Source organism: Paroedura picta, chromosome 12 (genome assembly GCF_049243985.1).
Source record: "Paroedura picta isolate Pp20150507F chromosome 12, Ppicta_v3.0, whole genome shotgun sequence".
NCBI lineage: Eukaryota > Metazoa > Chordata > Lepidosauria > Squamata > Gekkonidae > Paroedura > Paroedura picta.
In genome coordinates, this window is record NC_135380.1 from 12,310,299 (window position 1) to 12,331,627 (window position 21,329).

The window sequence follows — 21,329 nt, forward strand, 5'->3', positions numbered from 1 at the left end:
TCATTGTCCATGGGGCCGCGATGGATAGGACACGACTTCACACCTAACAACAACAAGCATACACAATTCCAAAGCATCCTGTTAAGAAGCCTCCCTCTGCCTCTACAAGCAAACTCAGGGTCGGGTTTCCTGCAAACGTTTTTGGGTGGGAACATTCCTCAGGGCAGCTCTGGAGATCAGTTGAACTAGGATGAATCTCGCCCACCAACCTCCAGTTAATCATCTAATCCCATTTACACCCTGAGGTGTGATTGGTGTTTGTGAGTTTCTTTTCCAATCCCATTAGGAGGATTCAAGGAAGGGGAGAGGAAAGGAGAGGCGTATTGCCTGGATGGGCTTGGAGGGAAGCCCTGAGAAGCTCTGGTTACAGGTTCTTGGGATTCAGGGTTCATTTCCACCCCTTGAAATGCCTTTGGGAGGCCTGACAAAGGATGCCAGATGTCTATTTTGGGACCACGCAAGTGCCTGCTGCTCTTGTCTAAATGCATTGTTACTTCGATTCACACAGCGCTGGCTTTCTGGTGGCACAGATGACATCTTGCAACCATTGTGCCTGGAGCTATCCCCATCACTGAAATCTCAGAGGCTGTTGGCAGGCATTTCAGAGGCTGCAGAAGAAGGAAGGGAAAGCGTTGCCAACTCTGAACTGGAAAATTCCAGGAGATTAAGAGGCAGTGCCTGGAGTAGGTGGAGTGTGGAAGGGGAGGGAAGTCAGCGATGTTGTGATAACCCCTCTAAGCCTTCCGTTTCTCCTATGCTGTCGAGTCCAGCCTCCTAAAGAAATGGATCGAAATCTGGAAATCAGCTGCACTACCAGGAGAGCAACAGGTCCCCTGCAGCATTTGGCCACCCTAGTTCACTATGTGGCCAGTACTATTTACACCAGGGGTAGTCAACCTGTGGTCCTCCAGATGTCCATGGACTACAATTCCCATGAGCCCCTGCCAGCAAACGCTGGTTGACTATCCCTGATTTACACCATTCCACATGGGGCAAAGTTGCATAAAGGTCCAATTCAAAATTGTATCTTGCTCACAGATAAGTTCAACAACGCCCTTCTTGGCCTTATTCTTACCCTGCATCTCCAAACTAGAAGAACAGGAAGTTGCCATGATGACCTCTTTGCACCAGCTGCTCTGCCACATGATGTCACAGGAAACAATGGGAACAGCCAGTGCAACCCCCACCCAGGTGGGGTTTTTTCCTTTTTCCTTTGTCCTCTCTCCTTTTAGTCACAGTAATTGTTCTTCTGGTGTCAATTATTTTGCTTAGTTGTCATGAGACAGATATTAGCAATATGATGCATCATGTTTTACAGAGTACACGTCAGAGAACCTTATAATCTAAAAAAGTTTGAGACATTATTATTATTATTATTATTATTATTATTATTATTATTATTATTATTACTTAAATTTCTCGCCCACCACTCCCAAAAGGCTCATGGCGGGTTACACGGGTTATTGTTTCAGCAACTGGCTCTTATGTACAAGAACAAACAAGGAGAACCTCAACAAGGTGGCAGAAAAATTCGTTTTTACTAGTTTGCAGAGGCAATCCAAATTATGCCATCAAGGGATGTCTGTTGCCCTCTTCCACTTGTCTCCTGGGTTGAGTGTATGTTCTGCTTGGGTGTTCTCTCAAATGAGAAAAGAATGCAGTGTCTAGGAGTAACTATCATCCCTGATAGAGAGTAGGCTGGACCAAGATGAAAAACCATGACTGAGACAGTCTGTCTGTGTGTGAATCAGTAATTACTTCCTCGCACTTTCTGAGGCTTGTTTCACTGTTTGTAGGTCAAGATTACTATTGCAATAAGCTCCGTTACATGGGCTCTGCAAGAACCTGAGTAGGCATTCTTTCTAGCTCTACACCATGTTGGCTACTTCTAGGACAGGGGTAGTCAACCTGTGGTCCTCCAGACGTTCATGGACTACAATTCCCATGAGCCCCTGCCAGGGGCTCATGGGAATTGTAGTCCATTAACATTTGGAGGACCGCAGGTTGACTACCCCTGTTCTAGGAGACTCAGAGAGAGCGAACAAAGACACAGGGAATTCCACCTGTGTATTCCACCTGGGTATGAAACTGAAAATACATTATTAGCCAACAGTGAGTCCGAAAATGACTTCATCACGTTTCCTGAAGGGATACATCTAATACAGCCTAATAGGCTCTATGCAAATTAGTTAAATAAGCAAACAACAAAACAGATATTTATTGACTGAAGTGATGACATTTGCCAGCCTCCCAACTGCAAGGCAGATAATTCTATCCTCTTGCAAAAAACAAATAAATATTTTAAAAAATTGGCAGTATCAGACGATCTTTGGGCAGAATGGCTCTCTTTCACACCCATCCGCAGAGGGATCGCTACACCCTCCCAAGGCAAATTTGTTGCCTATCATCAATGCCTCCCCCATCTCCGCAATCACGCACAATAGTCCTCCTGCCTCCTGGCATCGGCTCACGGTTTAGCGGATTTTAAACAGTTAAGCGGCTAATGCTCTAATCGGCTCTAAAAATTAATCCATGACTGACATGCTTATGCAAAAACAAAAAAGGATATATGGGCAAGCCTTCAAGTCCCACGAATAATAAACACAGGATGGTGCGAGAATTACAGCCTGTTAATTATAGGCAGCGTTAAAGACAACGAGGGTTAGTGACTGACGCAAGAAAGCTCGGAGACCTCTGGAGCTCCTTTGTTTTAGTCAAAACAGTCAGCCTTCCTCTCTTTGTTTGGTATCGGCTTCAGGTGCTCTGGCTATTGTGACCCGTCCTGCACATTCGATCCTTACCCACCTGATACTCCAAGAGGACATAAGGAAAGGGGGAACGTTCCCTCTCTGATAACACTAGAATTCAGGGGCATCAAGTTTATTTATTTATTTGTTTGCTTGTTTATTGGATTTGTAGGCCGCCCCTCCTGGCCAAGCCAACTTCGTGGTGGCTAACAACATAAAATTAATACAATATTACAAACATAACAAACAGTAACAAAATAGCCATCCAATCTCTCCCCCCCATTCGCCATTGTTTCCAGGCAATGATGGTACCCGGAGCTTAAGGCTTAAGATCTTCCTCCCAACCTGGCCTCAACCAAATGCCTGGCAGAAGAGCTCCGTCTTGCAGGCCCTGGGGAACAATGTTAGTTCCGTCAGGGACCTCAGCTCTCCTGGGAGCTCGTTCCATCAGGTAGGGGCCAGGACCGAAAAGGCCCTGGCCCTGGTTGAGGCCAGGCGAGCTTCCCAGAGGCCAGGGACCACCAGCCTATTGGGGCCCAGGGAGTTGTACTTTGTACAATTAACTTAAATATGTGTTCCCAAGCTTCGCTCATTTCTTTTAAGAAAGAGAGGTAGACACATTCCAATGAGGTAGGTCAATCATAACCCTACAAGGTCGCCATAAGTGAGAACTTCCCACCACCATGTCTATCAAGACTCAATGGAAGTCCCATCATTAGAGGCCCCATATTGGATGCTGGTTGTGGGAGGCAGACCTCTTCAGGTCCCAGACCAGAGTAACAAGAAGCATTTATCCACCTGTCGCTAGAAAGACAAGTCTAGTCTAGACAGACCAAGAAAGGGACACAGAAAGGGAAAACTTTTACTTAAAGAGATATGAAGGCTCTCCATCAGCTCTCAGGGCACTCCCAGAGGTTTTGAAAAGGGTTTACACCAGGCTTGAACATTTGTGTACACGAAGCAAGATGTCAAAAAGGATAGCCACAGGAATGGAAATTCAGGCAAGACGATATTGCTTTCCCACACTCTGGACCCAGAGCTCTGAAACTGTGCACTGAATACCCATCCAAAATATAAGAGGATACAAAGCTCAAATCATTGGTTCAGTACTGTCTGCTCCGGCAGATGACGTATCTGCCCAGCCAAAATGTTATTTCCCAACACCTGCTACCCAGCTCCCAAGGCATGAAAAACAAATGCTTATACCACTGAACCACATCCCTTTCCCAGAGGGGCTTGTAGTGTATTGATTCCCGCGCAATCAGCCACTGCCTGCACAGCATACAAAGGAAACTCCCGAGATGAAGCTCTGCCATGTGAACATCAGCACAGGGGTGCAGTGTAGCCACAGAGAATGAACATGACCAAAGAATAAGCACATCGATCAAGGGCCACATTTCCCACACTTTTGGCATCGCCTGGAGATAACTGAGCTTGGCTCTGCCCGGCCTTCACTGGCATCAACGTACAAAATGTGTATGGCATTCATAGATAAAGGTAAAGGTAAAGGTATCCCCTGTGCAAGCACCAAGTCATGTCTGACCCTTGGGGTGATGCCCTCTAACGTTTTCTTGGCAGACTCAATACAGGGTGGTTTGCCAGTGCCTTCCCCAGTCATTACCGTTTACCCCCCAGCAAGCTGGGTACTCATTTTACCAACCTCGGAAGGATGGAAGGCTGAGTCAACCTTGAGCCGGCTGCTGGGATGGAACTCCCAGCCTCATGGTCAGAGCTTCAGACAGCATGTTGGCTGCCTTACCACCCCTGCGCCACAAGAGACTCATGGCATTCATAAGGCATGCAAAAATACCATCACACTGTGATGTTCTCTACAAGGGCACTACAAGTCATTTATTAATACGGTACTGCAGTAGCCGTTAACACGATGCCCACTGGTATGTTTCTTAGTGCCTGTTTGCTTCTTCCCTAAAGGTAAGAGAGTCCTACCTTTTTGTCTCTTCAACGGAGTAGGAAGTGCTTTAGAAGAGCCCAAGAGGCACTCCTCTGTGCCTGCAGGTAAGGCCATTTTGGAAACTCTGTGACAGGACCCAGCCTCCCCCCCATCCATCGTAGCCATTTAGCTGTGGCATATGATATTGGTTCTCAAATCCCCAAATTCCCAAAGATTTAGCAAGGCTGGGGACATCTGGGTTAGTGACAACAGGACTGAGCTACCAATCAGTGAGTCCCATCTTGTCTCCGTGAACACATGGAGTCATGTGTTAGGGGTCAAATTTGGGAGAAGGGCTCTAGCCAGCACCCTCCCTCCAGGGATTCTAAGGAGGAGGGCGGAAAAAAAGGTGCGTCCCCAATCTGCAATTTTCAAGGGAACAGCCCCTTCTACCCCCTTTGAATATCACAGTTACCCTGCAGGGGTGGCCAAACTGTGGTTCTCTAGATGTCCATTGACTACGGTTCCCTTGAGGGCTCATGGGAACTGTAGTCCATGGACATCTGGAGAGCCAACGTTTGGCCACCCTTGCCCATAGTGTATATGTAGACTGAGATGGCATGCCATCAAGGGTCACTGAAATTCTTTACAGTACAAGTAATGGTCCCTGGGAGAACTGGAACAAGGTATGAAATGCAGGAACTGAGAGAAATCAAACCACAGAAGAAGCTGCCCTGTCTAAGAGCAGAGTTATTAATAAAGCCACATGAAGATTCTCTGGTTCTCTCATATAAAAGCTTGTGAGGTTTGTTCAAGGTTGCTTTAAGGCACTTTTGGGGTGATTCCGTTCAAGGTCGTGTGCAAGGGGCCATGCACTCAACTTCCTAACTGTTGGGTGGGAAGACATTGTTTGAGATTGTGCTGATTCCTATAGCCCAAAGGCAAATCTTGTTTGTAACAAGCCTGCAGAACAAAGGGAACACTTGCAGGATCCCTCTGCAGTGATTAATTCAAATTAATATATTCTGGGAGAAAATAACCATAGACAGCTATATGGTGGTGGGGGGGAAGGGGGGACGTCAGCAATGCTGGAAGAGACTTCAGGGCACGGAGGACATCAGCGCATTCAAGAGCAGACATCTTTAAGGGATTCGGGGAAGAGCATCAAAGGGAATACGGAGTTGGCTGGATTAAACCTTGAATTTGCATGCGGGAAACAATACAAAAGGGAAGGAGAGAATGGCAACACAGAGCCACTTCTATCCTTATTTAACTTCTTTGATAAGATGCACAAGGGGGGGGATGGGGGAGCAGCACGTCTCAAAACACATTTGGCCCAAACTGCATAAACACCACGTCATTTCCAAGATGTGCCTTTTCTATCTGCTTTCTCTCCACCTCCCTGTCAAATGCTGAAGCAAGAAGATTTGCATTCTGCTAAAGAATATTCCCCCATGTTTTGTCAGCTCCCTACAGAAAAGCCATCATAATTCAAAAGAATATACTGGGAGGTTAGGATCTCCCAGGGCCACAGTTCTGCGGCAGTACTCACATTGTGTGTCAAGGGTCATCAAGTTACTTCCGGCTCACGGCCAACCCTAGGAACGAATGACTCCAAAATGCCCCATCTTTAACAGTCTTGCAAACAGACCTGTGGCTTTTTATTTCTTGTTTGTTTGTTTATTATAGTTTTATGCCAGTCTTCCTTGCGGCTCAGGGCAGTTTGCAGCATAGATTCCATTATAATGTGCAGTACAATACTCAGGAAGTGAAGAAATTGAACTCAGTAACTTATGTTGACATTATAAACATTCAGACTGTTAACCAGAGAACCATATTATGCCTTATGATGTTTTTAGTGGCTGTATCTGATGTGTGTGTGGGTTCTGGGGAACACAATAGTTTTTATCAGTTCATTGGCTCCCACCGAAGGCTTGGCGGAAGAGCTCTGTTTTGCAGGCCCTGCAGAGTCAATTACCGAGTCAATTCGCTCGCTTTCCTCACCCACCAGCTCAGCTAGGCCGGGGACCCGTGCTCTGATCAGGTGCTTTATCACAATTCCAACGGCCCTGGATATATCACCTCCTGCCAACCCTCCTGTGAGATTCTGAACAGTTCATTTTTGCCGATGAAGGTCAAGAGGGCGCACAGGTTTGATCGGACTCCTGACATATATAGGGCATCCCTCTAGCTGGCCCCAGGCATGCTTTGACCTGAGGTCGGCCCTGCCAAAGATGATTGCTGTGCCGTGCATCCAACACTCATGTGCATTTAGGAGAGCGAAACACTGAAACAGTCAAAAGCCAAAGAGCTTTGAGTAGATTTTGGCCAAAGGGAACTGGACGATCGGCCCTGACAGCATAACGCCAAGAATTCAAGAGTAAGTGCATCTCAAATCCTGCTTCTATTCTTTCAAGATTTGTGTCAACGCTTTATGCTCCAAAACTGGGATCTGCAGCATCCAGTGGAGGTTGCAAGGGTTGGGTTTTGGAGCCCGGCTCTGGTGCTCAGTACGAGAGGCCCTAAACACCCATCTCCTGTGTCACGCTCTCCAGCCTTCACAACAACAGCATGCCAGGAACACAGCCTCGAAACACCCTGAACACGATTCTCCATTTTCTGGGTGCTGTCCATGTCACCAGCACATCACCTGTCAGAAAGAGGTTGCTGCCCTGCCACTGCACCTTGGTAGACCCCGTAAGAAGACGTTATTAGCCAAGAATTACCCTCAGCTAACCACCCTGACCTGGCTGTGTCTTTTCGTGCGACAGGTGAGGCTCAGATGGACTCTTGATCCTTGGGAAGGAAACTGACCAGAGAGCTTTGCGAAGCAGCCCCCAGACTGACTTGACCAGAGCTACCTAAGCTGCTCAAGATAAGTCATGTTTGCTTCTCTCAATCCAATGGTAATCCTGCCACCCACGCAGTTTCCAGGACTTTCTCTGATCCTTTTCTGCTTCAGGTTTCGCAGCAAGGAGGTACGCCAGAAGAATGATATTGGTTAGGAAAAACCTTCCACAGACAGTCTCGACCTCCGACCTGGAAACAAAACCCTGATGAGGGAATCTTTCACGTTCAATGTAACAGCAAGCCCAGATTTGCCATGCAGTGGGAGGAATCCAGGCTAATGTTTCCAAGGATTTAAGGACTTCCCCCTATACAGCATGATGTTCCTGCCTCTCTTCTCCCACAGCAGCCTGAATGCTCCCTGAAATCCAATTCTTCGAGGTCCCGCTCCTTCCAAGATTAGGATATCAGTGTGGCTTCTCTTATGTTTATCTGAGCTCAGCTCTATCCAAACAGCCAAGGGTAGCTGTTTGTAGCCTGGCCTGGGCATCCAGTTGCTGGATAGTGAAGCCACTTGAATCAATCCTCCAAGCCTAGCTCTTCCATCTCCGCTCTCCGAGGCAACTGGGCTGGACCCACAGTGCCCCCACAGTGGTGGGGAGGAGTCACTGCAGGACAGGGATGCAGACCTATGACCTGGCAGCTGTGACAGAAATTCAAAGTGAGGGCACCATCATCCCTGGACAGCAAAAGCCTCTAGTGGGTGCTACACTAAACCAATCACCCTGTCAAGCTTAAAAACAAAGTTTGAGTCCAGGGGCACCTTTAAGACCAAAAAAGTTTCATTCAGAGTAGAAACTTTTACCTTGAAAAAAACTTTATTGGTCAAAGGTACCACAAGACTCCAACTTTGTCCTGCTTCTTCCCACCAACTACCTGCCTGAATCCTGCTTCTCATTCATTCATTCATTCATTCATTCATTCATTCATTCATTCATTCATTCATTCATTCATTCATTCATTCATTCATTCATTCATTCATTCATTCATTCATTCATTCTACTTCTATCCCGCTACTTCCAGCACAGCTGGCTCGCGGCAGCTCACAAAATATCACATCCATAAAAACATCCACCTCATATAACAACCCATAAGACCTTAATAATAAAAATATTAATAACAAGTAGCGGTACAATATAGACCATATTACAAGAACTCTTCCCCCAACATTTCAAGTCATTGGTGACAGTGTAGAAATATTAATGACTGAAAATGGGAAAGCAGGGCTAGATTGCCTAAAGGCTCTGGACAGGTCAAATAATTCTGAGCTGGGGGGAGGTGGAATTCCGTTCTTATAACCCCAGTAATTCAACCCGGCTTCAACCAAACGCCTGGTGGAAGAGCTCCATTTTGCAGGCCCTCCAGAATCCCAAGAGGTCCGGAACCCCAAGAGGTGCTTAAGAACATTTTCTACAGAATTAATACTGGGGACTTTTTCTGGAAGCAAGAAACTTGGAGAAAGGATTATAGGGGAGAAGAGGTTAAATAACCAATGTCTGGTAAAAGATGCTATTCTGAACATTACTTGGCAGAAGCATGCTTTTTATTTATTCATTCATATTTATATACCAAGTTCCCTTATGGCCCAGGGAGGTTTACAAGGAACATGATACAGTACAACATAGTTTAGTAACGGTGTCATTAACAATGAGGCAGCTTCAACAATCGTAACATAACATGGGTAACAGCAAAGCACAGTACAATCACACCTCTGTAGCATTAGCGTACCTGGATGGGAGCAGGTTCTGGGAGCCCAAGGATGTTGTCCTTGGCCTTAACCAAATGCCTGGCAGAAGTGCTTACTGGGTTTCTGCAAATGCATTGCAATGTTTTATTTTTTTTTCTAATAACTGGATTTAATTCTTTTAGAAAATGCAACTGAGCCCAAACACTCAAAGCCACAGAAACAAGACGGTCAGCCTGTTGCCATTCCGCCGTCATTCCGGACCATAGCTCTCCAATCAGATTTCCACCCTATAAGCTATTAAACATCTGGGAATTAAAGGATGAAGGCGGATTTCATTTGATGACCTCTCTCTATGAGATTGAGATGATTACGCCATGTGAAACTGAGACAGAAATTAAACTAAGGGACACGGCGCTCTGCTCCCAGCTCCAGGATTAGTGCGACGGACTTTGGCTGGTATCGATTGCAAGGTTCACAGCAGAACGAGCACATAGAGGGAAGCCACCCCGCATTTGGGAAAGGGTCGTTTTCTTTGTTTATTTCTCCATAGCTGATAAGTCCATTATGAGCTTTGCCAGCAGGAATAGGAGTTTCTCGTTCTTGACTGGGGGTGGGGGGGAAGGGAGTGGAGTTTGTCTGTTTGTGAGCGGGAAGGACTATTTATAAAATTAACAGATATGAGTTGGCCTTAAGCACGACGCTTGGTTGAGAAAGTCCCTGGCTGCATTTCTCACGACCCCAGGGCAAGAGGAACTTTAAGACTCAAGAGAGTCAAACTCATGAAAAATTTGACTTTTCTATCGTACAGCGTGCAAGCAGGCTGGTGGGCTGGCTTTTAACTCTCCCTGTGCCACAAGGGAAAGGGCTTGTTTGTTGTGAAGTAAAGCATTCTTCTGTAGGGTAATCGAAAGTTATGTGCTTGATTTAACCCCCAAGAAGATTTTTTTTTCTACTTCTGATGGACATCCACAAATACAGCCTAGCTCCAAGTAAAGTACATCCATAAAGCATTGGATATTATTCTATACCAAGCTTTCTCAACCAGGGTTTTGTGAAACGCTGGGGTTCCTTGATTACCCTGGAAGGGTTTCCTACCCAGGAAACTGGCTGAGATGATTTATCAGGTAAAATATGTTCATGATGACCCGCCTCCCCTAGCGCTAATAAAGAAAGACAGTTTGTATATTGACCCCCCCCCCTTGAAAATGGCCAACAATGGGCCTGGAGGGGGTGGGAAGGGGAGGGCCCTCGGGTGGGCGTGTACACAGCTCTGCTTCCCAGCCATATTCTGTACGATCGGGCCACTTCTGGGGTTTCTTGAAGCCTGAGGAATGTTTCACGGGTTTCTCAATAGTAAAGAAGTTGAGAAAGTTTGTTCTATACAAACATCTTTTTAACATCTCCCCCCACACACACCATATACACAGCTTCCTGTTGAATTTACACTCAGATGTGCAGACATCTGTCTAATAGATGAGAACACTTCGTGGCATCTGACGAAGTGACCCCCTCCCTCTCCCAATGCATGAAAGTTTTGTTAGCCTCTAAGATGCTCCTGCATTCCTGGTTTAGTCTGCTGCTACAGTCTAACATGGTGACCCCTCTGGATGAAATACAGAGCCAGAATGGGTGGCTCATTGTCATAGTTTGGCACGTTACAGCTAGGGTTGCCAGCTTTGGGCTGGGAAATACCTGGAGACTTTGGGGGTGGAGCCAGGAGTGGGTGGGATTTGGGGCAGGGAGGGACCTCAATGGAGGTTCTCCAAAGCAGCCATATTTTCCAGGGGAACTGATCTCTGTAGCGTGGAGATGAACTGTAACACGGGGGGTGGGGGGGAGATCCCACCTGAGGACTGGCGTACCTAATTACAGCCAATTTCAAAGTAAACAGGGGTGAGATGCAACGAATGATGAACGGCAAGCATGTACCATAAGTTAAATTCTTTGGCAGTGGAGAAAAAGCAGGCCTAAATTGGTTGACGAGAGCTCCAACACTATGGGGCAGGGGAAATGCATTCCAGAAGTTGCAGGGATGGCACAAAGGAAGTTGTACAGTACAAGGGTTAGAAAGTGTCAGGAAAGGACTGAACAGGGCAGGGTTCAAATTCTTACTCACTGTGAATCTCAATGGCTGAATCAGAGCCAGTGATTCTCTCTAAGATTAACCTAACTCACATGAAGATAAAGTCAGGTGGGTAGCCAGGTTGGACTGCAGTAAAGGAGCTAAAATCAAGTCAATCAATCAATTTTATTTACGGGTGAAATCAAGTCCAATATTACCTTCGAAATCAACAGGATTTCCGGGAAAAAACTTCCAAGAGTTCGAACTCCCTTCATCAGATATCTGATGAAGAGAGTTTTGACTCTTGTAAGTTTATATCCTAGGAATCCTATTGGTGCTACTGGATTCGAATCTAACTCCCATGATTATTGTTGGGAGCAGAAAACTAATTATGCGAGGAAAGGAGAAAAACTCGTTATGCTGCCCAGGAAGGGTGAGTTAAAATATAATAAATTATTATATGGACAAAAGTTCCGTCGAATTAAGACAGGGGCCCAATGGAAGATTCAGCAGAGGAGGAATTTCCTTTATAGCCTTGAATTTATTTGTTTGTTAGTTTTATTTTTAGACTTAATGGGCAAAAAAAGAAAAAGGAACATACATGCACATTGTTGAAGCTGTTTTTCTGCATTCACTTTTTGTGGGACCAAGGAAGTAATTTCTCTAAGAACTCTTACAGAGTTAGGAATTGGGCAGCAGCCCTTGAGTCCAGTGGCAATTTTTCCTGTGAGCAGGTCCCACAAAGGATCAAACCAATTAAATAATCCAAAGGGAGAGGGGAATCTAGTTATGATGATGCCTGTCTTTTTAAGTCTCTTGTAGGGTGGAGTATGTGTGTGTGGGGGGGAGAGTTTCCAAAGAAACATGTATTTAAATCTTGTCAACATGGAATTTTTCTGCATTGATCTCCCCTCCCTTCTACTCGATAGCTCTGGACCCAGTTCTCAATGTTTCCATGGGATCCTGGAAACCAGGGCTAGAAATAACACAAAGGCCCACCAGCGCATTCCCTTGGGAGGAACACACACACACACACACATACACAAAACTGTTCCCAACATCATGCTTTAGAGTCATCGTTTCCATCTCCTTTTAAAGCTATCAGGCAAATGCCACTTCCTTTACGGAGATGCAATTCCAAAGGCTGCCCTGAGCTTATGCTTCCAAAGTCCTTTCTCATGAAATTCTAAAGTCTAGGAAAGGATGACAAAAATTAAGGCAGCGGAGAGAATCTCAGTTCTCATTTATTTCAAGGTCAGCCTCTCCAAATACAACCCCCCCCCCCCACCATACACAGACAATTAAGTTTTCATAACACCACAATATGTCCAAGTCTCTCGGCAAAAGACTACCACCACCACCACCCCCGGGCCTCAGTAATATTGTCAAGCGTTGACCGGTCCCCGGTGATAAAAAGGTTGGGGACCACTGTTGATGCAAAAGACCTCTGCCGGAGATACTAGAGAGCGGCTGTCAGTCTGAACAGACAGTACTGATCTTGATGGGCCGAGGATCTGGTTCAGTATCAGGCAGCTTCATGTGACAAGCAAAATGTCAAGTTCCAAAGTTTTAACCAAACAATGTCCTTGCACTGTCAACTACACAAGTGCCCTACATTGCAAAAGATTAATACTCTCCCCGACTGGACACAAACCATTGGTTGGGGGTATTTGCAGAAGGCCCTGGACCTTTACACAGGGCTGTACAGACAGATTATCAGCTGCCCTCTGGTCTCACTTTTCCTGCAAACTTTCCATCAAAAAGAAACAAACAAGAGAGGAGGTCAGCAAAGGACACGGGATGGAAAAACCAGCACTGATAACAGCACGTGCCATTGCCTAATTCTTTTACACCCAGAAGAGCGTCCAGCCCTGGAATCTGAACATCCAGGGAGGTCATGGTGACCTTGGCGAGATCCCCTATGCCGTCCTTTTGTGGTCCTGGCAAGTACCTTAGTAAGGAGTGTAAATTTTAATGGTTTTTAAGGAAGACTTAAATAATGCAATCTATGTAAGGAGGGTTACCATATTCCAAAAAGCCAAAAAGAGGACACATTTCCCAACTGACTACTGAAGTAATTACTATGACAGATCTCATTTTAAATTTTGCTAGCGTTTAAGCTGTGATACTAGCTACTAACTAGGAATATTCCTAACATTCCAACCCCAAAAGAGGACATTTTCATCATTTTTTAAAGAGAGCCCAAAAGAAGAAGAGTGGCTTTTATATTCTGCTTTTTACTACCCAAAAGAGTCTCAAAAGCAGCTTACAATTGTGTGACCATGGGCTAGTCATTCTCCATCAACTTAACCTACCTAGCAAGATTGTTGTGGGTTTGGAAGAAGGGAAACGCACATGTTTCTGCATTATAAATAATGAATGAACCTTTATTTTTATAGCCTGCCCTTCCTAAAAGCTCAGGGCGTGTGGCAGCAGGATAAAAACATTTATTTTATTAAAATAATTATTTATATATCTGTCCAAGTTCCAGACCTTCAAAGATGCACCTGAGCAACAGACTCAGAAGCATTTCTAAAAGCAGCACAAACATCAAACCAAATTCAACGCTTTACAGGTACCGCGCGGATCGTTCTATAAATGTTTTCAAGGGAATAAATAAATTATACTTTGGTTACTGGAGGGTGCTCTTTGTGCAGGTTTCTCCTGTCACTCCAAAATATTCTCTGGACCACTTAATGCGACACAAAGAACTCCACTGTGCCTGGCCATTTAACCATTCAACATGACCACAGAACTGCCCAGGTGGATCAGGGCTGGGACATAACATAATGTCAAGGAGACTAAACTGGTGTTCAGGCTAATGTGTATCCCCAACCAGCAGGATATTTCCGGTTCCAAGAATCTCAAGTTCTAGATATGCTACAAGACGGTTATCCAAGCCCCAAGGGTATACCCTTTCAATCCTGGGAATGGGAAGGCGACTGTAAGCCGCTTTGAGCCTCCTTCGGGTAGGGAAAAGCGGCATATAAGAACCAACTCCTTCTTCTTTAGGAATTAGCTACCCACTAGACCAGGGGCCTCTTGTGGCATGGAGTGGTAAGACAGCTGACATGCTGTCTGAAGCACTGACCATGAGGCTGGGAGTTCCATCCCAGCAGCCGGCTCAAGGTTGACTCAGCCTTCCATCCTTCCGAGGTTTGTAAAATGAGCACCCAGCTTGCTGTGGGGTAAAACGGTAATGACTGGGGAAGGGAATGGCAAACCACCCCGTATTGAGTCTGCCAAGAAAACGCCAGAGGGCGTCACCCCAAGGGTCAGTCATGACTCGGCGCTTGCACAGAAGATACCTTTACCTTGCGACTAGACCCTGACCTTGATGGCCCAAACTAGTTCAGAAGCTAAGTAGGGTCAGGCCTGGTTAGTGTTGGGATGGGAGACCACCAAGAAACAAAGTTCAGCATCGCTAAAAAGAGGCAAGCAACGACGAACCACCTCTGAATGCATCTTGCCTTTGACAACCCTGTGAGGTCTCCATAAATTGCCTGCAACTTGATGGCACTTTCCACCACCAGACTCAACAAGTATATAAGATGCTCCTCATTCAGGAAAAGAGACTTGGTGGTGTTGGGGGATTTGCATGATTATTAGAAACGTGCCATGCATGCAGTTCACAAGGTCACTTTGCGGAGGGGTGCTAACTTTGATGCTGTCTGCTAGACACTTGAAGAATATGATAGCTACACATATGCTACTCTGCAAAAACTAAAGCCATAGGGAAGTGCATCAATCCCCAAGAATATTTTCCAAACAAGAAATTAGCGCACAAAGGTCCCTAAAATGACACACACACACACACACACCTTTCTGTGCCATGCTTAGAAGAAGAAATGAGGTTGTGTCTCTGTTCTTGCACTGGAGTTTCAGAGCTTTGGAGAATCCAGGTTTTGCTGACTTTTAAAAAATAATAATCCCCAAAACAGGATGGTGGGACAATAATTGCTGGGGGTAGGGAGAAGCACTAATGATACAAAATCTGTGACTCAGAGTTTGATGCTGGGTCCCATGATGTAAGAGCCTTGCCGAAGGTAAGCAAGTATGGAACCTGTCAGTGCTCAGATGGGAAAGATCCCATCTCCAGTAAACCACTAAAAAACACAGTCTCCCAACTGTCACCCTTGGGACAGCACCCAAATCCCTGCAAGAACAAATAACAATGTCACTAAACATATTGTTGACAGTGGTGAAGCTCCCATTCTCTCTGCAATCATGATCTTAAGGGAAAGTGTCCATAATTCAGACAGTGCAACATGAACAGTCAGGCACACCCAAAGCAATCTTGTGTGGAAAGGTCTTCAGTGCTACCTGCTGAAAGACGTTATCTGGGACAAAGACTGACAGTAACTGCCTGCTAGAATCCTGAAACAGAAGGCTTTGCAGCTCTTAGAATGTTATCAGTTATTGCATACCATCTTCCTACCCCAGACCTTAACAAGGACTTTGAATCTCTCAGCCCCTCTATGTGCTAATAGATTTTGCACAATCCACTAGTTGCTTAAGTTAATTCGTTCCGCTAAACTTTTATAACTTTATCACTGAATCGATTTTTCATATTTTCATCTTGCACCTTCCTTGATCAGATCGCACGTTAACCCTAACAGTTGAATCGTCCTCACCCACTTCTGATCCGATCTTATTTTAAACTGGCTTCTTTTTGTAACATTGACAGCTTCTAGTTTAATCTGCCTAGCGGATGTACACTCTAGTGCAGGGGTAGTCAAACTGCGGCCCTTCAGATGTCCATGGTCTACAAGTCCAAGAAGCCCCTTCCAGCATCGCTGGCAGGGGCTTCTGGGACTTGTAGTCCATGGACATCTGGAGGGCCGCAGTTTGACTATCCCTGCTCTAGTGCATTTGATGAACGCTGGATGGCGAAAATTTATGCTGGAAGAAATTTTGTTCAAGATTATAAGTTCCCTGTATTACTTTGCTGCTTCAGACAGGGCCGTCACGAAAGAGCTAGAAATGATTCATAGAGGTCACTGGGGACAATCATGCCATCGTATTCCCCATTACCATGTAAGAGTGTGAAAGCTGGAAAATGAAGAAAGATGATACATTGTGAAATGTGGAGTTGGTGGAGAGGTTTACAGACACCATGGACTCCCCCTCCCCCCCAAAACAGTGGGTTTAAGATCATTTGGACATGAAATTGGGGTCACTGTAGGTGGGCAGGTAGTTGTAAGTTCCTGCATAATGCAGGGGGTTGGACTAGATGACCCTGGAGGTCCCTTCCAACTCTATGATTCTATGATCCAAGTAGGCCTGACCTCTCCCGAAAAGCCAAAAATGACAAAACTGTTATCATTCTGTGGTTATATTCTGAAAAGCTAGAGTTCAGAGTACCTTTATTGGAATAAAATTGCAAAGTATAAAACGAAAATTTCAAGAAAAACTAGAGTTGAAAAGACAAGAATGCTAGGAAAAGTCGAAGGGAGCCGGAAAAGAAGAATAACCCGCCCAACATGAGGTGGATCGACTCAGTTAAGGAAACCTTCAGTTATTTTGGAGCTCCTGAATTCATAGTGCTGCCATAGGCAGGAAGCGATGTGACAACTCTTAACACACACACTCTTCAGACTAATTCAGGAATTATCAGAGAATCTTTGAGCAACACAAGATCTACTATCAAATTTTTACCATATATATCTTTCCTCCCTTTCTCCTCCCACCTCCAGATAAAACAAGCCAATAATTCTATGACTAGTGGCAATGAGGCCGGAGCAAACTCCCCGCCCCAATCTGACTACAGACCTTACCACCTTGAAACCAGTGCCCTAAGACAGGGGTAGTCAAACTGCGGCCCTCTAGATGTCCATGGACTACATTTCCCACGAGCCCCTGCCAGCAAATGCAGTTTGACTACCCCTGTGTTATGGGGATAGGGGATTTATCCTGACCCGGTTCTGCTCCAGGCTCAGATTCTCCCCTATATGATGAAGACTTAAGGCAGTTATACTAGAGCTGACTGTTGAGGAGGGCAGCTGGTAGATTCGGAAGGACCAATCAGTCAAAAACAGAGAATTGGCCATTATTGGTGCCTGTTGACCTGGCTGGTTCCTTTGCAGTTCCTTCTCCATGAATCATTCATGGGTCCCACCTGAATGTTACTTTGGGCAGGGGTAGTCAACCTGTGGTCCTGCAGATGTCAATGGACTACAGTTCCCATGAGCCCCTGCTGTGGTCCTCCAGATTTGCTGGCAGGGGCTCATGGGAATTGAAGTCCATGGACATCTGGAGGACCACAGGTTGATTACCCCTGCCATAACAGGTCAAGCGGGGTGTTCAGTCGATCGTTCCGGTACAGTGTTGCTATTGTAGAGGGGTTTCCTTGGAAAGACTCCTAATTTAATTGCTGAGACATGGGCTTTGGGAAGGGTCGCGCCGCTCCGGCTGCAGGAAAGGAGGCTGCTAAACGAAGGGAAGAGATTATTCAAGGCACGTCGGGTCCTCTCCTTCGTGCTGGATTAGGGAAGCCGCAGGGAGGCGAACTCCACGCGGAGAGATTAGCTGGGAAGGCGCGCCGTAGCCAGGCAGCCGGAGGGGAGGGGAGGCGAGATCCCTTCCAGACCTGGAACAGCCTTCATTGGTCCCCCTTATTAGACCGCGAACCCCTTTGACGCGCAGAAAACTCTCGCACAACAACCCCGCGAGGTTGATCACGACCATTCATTTGGGGTTGAGCAAATTCGCCATGCCTTGCAACAAGCCCGGAACGAATTAGACTTTTTAAGAGCCCCGCCAGAGATCTGGCCGGACCGACAAATTGACTTTAACGTCACAGACAAGGACCATCAGAGGAATGACCCTCAAGTCTTACGACACTTCAGACTCGCCCGCCCCCCCCCCCCAAAAAAAAAACCCATCCTATAATCTAATAATAATAACCGGTCGTTATTCCAGCAGAGGCACCCGGATTCTCGCTTCAGGCGCAGCATTCGTCTGGCATCACGGAGCCCTGCAGCTCCTGCCCGTGTTCCCCCTTCCAAGCGAGGTTCACCAGCTCTCTTTCGGCCCTAAACAGCGGGGAGATCTACCTGGACTCCGCTCCCCCAACGGCACTATTGACGGAGGAGATCGTTGCCGCGCGGTAACTAATCCGCATTAGCCTGCTTCCGAAGCAGCGGGCTCCCCGCGAGAAAGGCGATGCTGGAACGCAGCCCCGTTCGCCTTGCAAGCGCCCCCCGCCCGTTTCTTTCAAAATCCGCATTTGGCCCGCAAGAACGCAGCGGCCCCCCACCCCCACCCCCACCCCACCCCGGGGAGCAGAAGTTCCCCTTCTCTCCCCCCCCCCCATGGCCTGGCGTCTTCGCGATCCCAGTGGCGGGCACCGGGCTGGGGAGGTCTGCTCCCCGGCAGCAAGTTCCGCCGAGCCCGCGGGCTCACCCTCCGCGCCCCGCCGCTCACCCAGCAGCGCCGCCAGCCCCAGCGCCAAGGGCAGAGGCTCCATCCCGCCGCCGATCCCCCGCGGAGGCGCCTGCCGCGCCGCGCTCATCCCCGCACAAGCAGCGGCGGCAGGTGCAGCGGCCAAGTCCGTGGGGGCGGGCGCCAGGCAGCGAGGAGGAGGAGCCGGGCCATGGGGGCGGGGCGGGCAGGTGGGGAGGGGCGACGCCCCAGGGCTGGGGAAGAGACCTATCCAGGGCCAGAGGGGGCGGGGCGCGCAGGTGGAGGGCGGGGCGAGCGGGCGGGCGCGGGAAGGGGAAAGGGAAGCCCGAAGGCGGACTGAGGCCGGGGGGGGGGGGGGAGGGCAGTGGGGCTTGCCACTGAGCCCAAGCGACGCCCCCCTTTGCTGCCCAGGTGAAGTCGGGAGTGCAAGCCTGTTCAGAGTTTCCTCAGTAAGCGCCATGGGTTCTCACTGGGGTGAGGATGCAGAGGGGGGTTTTCAGCAACCGCCTAAAGGCACCTTGGAAACAGGGCAGGATTTGAAACCAGACGTGTCTGGAAGCTTTCCCCTTTGCAAAAACCTTACAGTTCCAAGAAGGGTCCAACTGAGCAATCTAGAAGACCATAGAGGTGCTTGTGGGTAGCTGGTGGGGAAAGACCGGGGCGGTCATACACTCTCAGTCTAGCCTACCTCACAGGGTGGTTGTGCCACTAAAATGGAGAAAGGGGAGACCCACACAAGCTACGTTGGTGTCTATTAGCAACCTGCCTTTTTGATCGTGGGGGGGGGGGGATGTAATCTTAAACAAGTCTGCTTAGTATTTTGATACCTATTTTATTATTTCATTTACACTGCCCCTTTCATCCTAAGTGGGGACTAGGGATGCCAGCCTCCAGACTGGACCTGGGATCTCTCAGAATCACAGCTCTTCACAAAACTACAGAGATCACCTCCTCTGAAGAAAATATGGAAGGTAGACTCTATAACACCGCTCCCCACCGGGTGTCCCCAGATATCCTGGTGTTTCTCAGCTTGGAGTCCTCATCCCCCCACCCCACCCCACCCCAGTGGGAACCAAGGTGACCATTCTTTTCTGCTTCATTTATTCTCACAACAACCTTATGAGGTAGGTTAAGCTGCAAGTGTATGACTGGCCCAAGGTCGCCCAGTCAGAGGGGAATTTGAACCTGGGTCATCCAGATCCTCCCCTGACACTGACTACTACCTCCTGCTCCGATCTTTCTGGAAGCTGTCTTCAGGCTGGCACCAAGAGTGCAGTGCATGGGTAAAGATTCTGGCAGGGTAGCCACGCAAGTCGGAGGCAGCCAAATCAGTGACACCTTCAAGACTGAGCAACTTATTCCTACACAGGCTCACATGCCTCCGAGCTCCCCTTGTCAGATGCAAGCTGAGTGACTGACAAAGGGAGCTCTGACTTGCAAAAGCTTCTGCTGGAATACACATTGATGGACGGCAACATTTATTTCCTGCCTTCCTGCCCTTGCAAGGGCCGCCAAGGCAGGTAACGGTTTAAGTCATGTATTATAAAGGTAAAGGTAAAGGTATCCCCTGTGCAAGCACCGAGTCATGTCTGACCCTTGGGGTGACGCCCTCTAGCGTTTTCATGGCAGACTCAATACGGGGTGGTTTGCCAGTGCCTTCCCCAGTCATTACCGTTTACCCCCCAGCAAGCTGGGTACTCATTTTACCGACCTCGGAAGGATGGAAGGCTGAGTCAACCTTGAGCCGGCTGCTGGGATTGAACTCCCAGCCTTATGGGCAAAGCTTTCAGACAGCTGCCTTACCACTCTGCGCCACAAGAGGCTCTTAGGAAAGGTAAAGGTATCCCCTGTGCAAGCACCGGGTCATGTCTGACCCTTGGGGTGACGCCCTCTAGCGTTTTCTTGGCAGACTCAATACGGGGTGGTTTGCCAGTGCCTTCCCCAGTCATTACCGTTTACCCCCCAGCAAGCTGGGTACTCATTTTACCGACCTCGGAAGGATGGAAGGCTGAGTCAACCTTGAGCCGGCTGCTGGGATTGAACTCCCAGCCTTATGGGCAAAGCTGTCAGACAGCTGCCTTACCACTCTGCGCCACAAGAGGCTCCATGTATTATAAAACCGTTAAAATAACAACAGCCTTCTCAAACATACATCGCTGAAACAATTTTTAAATGAGGTAGAAATCACACAAAATGTCAAAGCTCTGGCTAAGAAGGAGGGATCCTTGAAGGAATAACCAGCGGGACAAGTCTGTAAGGGGCCATTTTGCAAGAAAAAAAAAAGAAAGAAAGAAGTACAGTCCCTCATTCCCTGATTCCTGCACCCTTCTCTCCTCCTAATCTCCTGCTGCCTTTCCCCCCAGTTAGGTAGAAGGATCAGCCGAACTGTCCTTCCAGATCTGCGCCCTCCCATTGCAGCTCTTCACTTCCAGGCAGCAACAGGATGCAGATATCTTCATTTATTGACAGGGATTTCTGAGCAGGACTGGGATGCCTTGAAGGAGTGACTTGAGAAAGATGAAGTCACTCCTTGAAGAAGGAAACTGTCCTCCTTCGTTCTTCTCTCCTGGCTCAAAGAGGCAGCCAAGTACTACTAAATGGGAAGCCAGAGAACATGCGTTTGAAAGGGCTGGAAGCAGAGGGATGGATGTTCCAGGTTGCTGTACTTGCTGTCAGAATCAACAGCTGTTA

The 21,329-nt window shown here is 47.5% G+C and overlaps 1 protein-coding gene across 1 annotated transcript in view; it reads right to left on the reverse strand.

The window, feature by feature from the left end:
• The window catches only part of ESAM (endothelial cell adhesion molecule), a 62,073-nt gene extending 43,279 nt beyond the window's left edge, over positions 1–18,794 (reverse strand). The window contains exon 1 of the mRNA XM_077305676.1: positions 18,660–18,794. Coding sequence (XP_077161791.1) covers positions 18,660–18,747 — 88 coding nt within the window. The 5' untranslated portion in view covers positions 18,748–18,794. The remainder of the gene's footprint in view (positions 1–18,659) is intronic.
• Between the last annotated feature and the right edge of the window lie 2,535 nt (positions 18,795–21,329).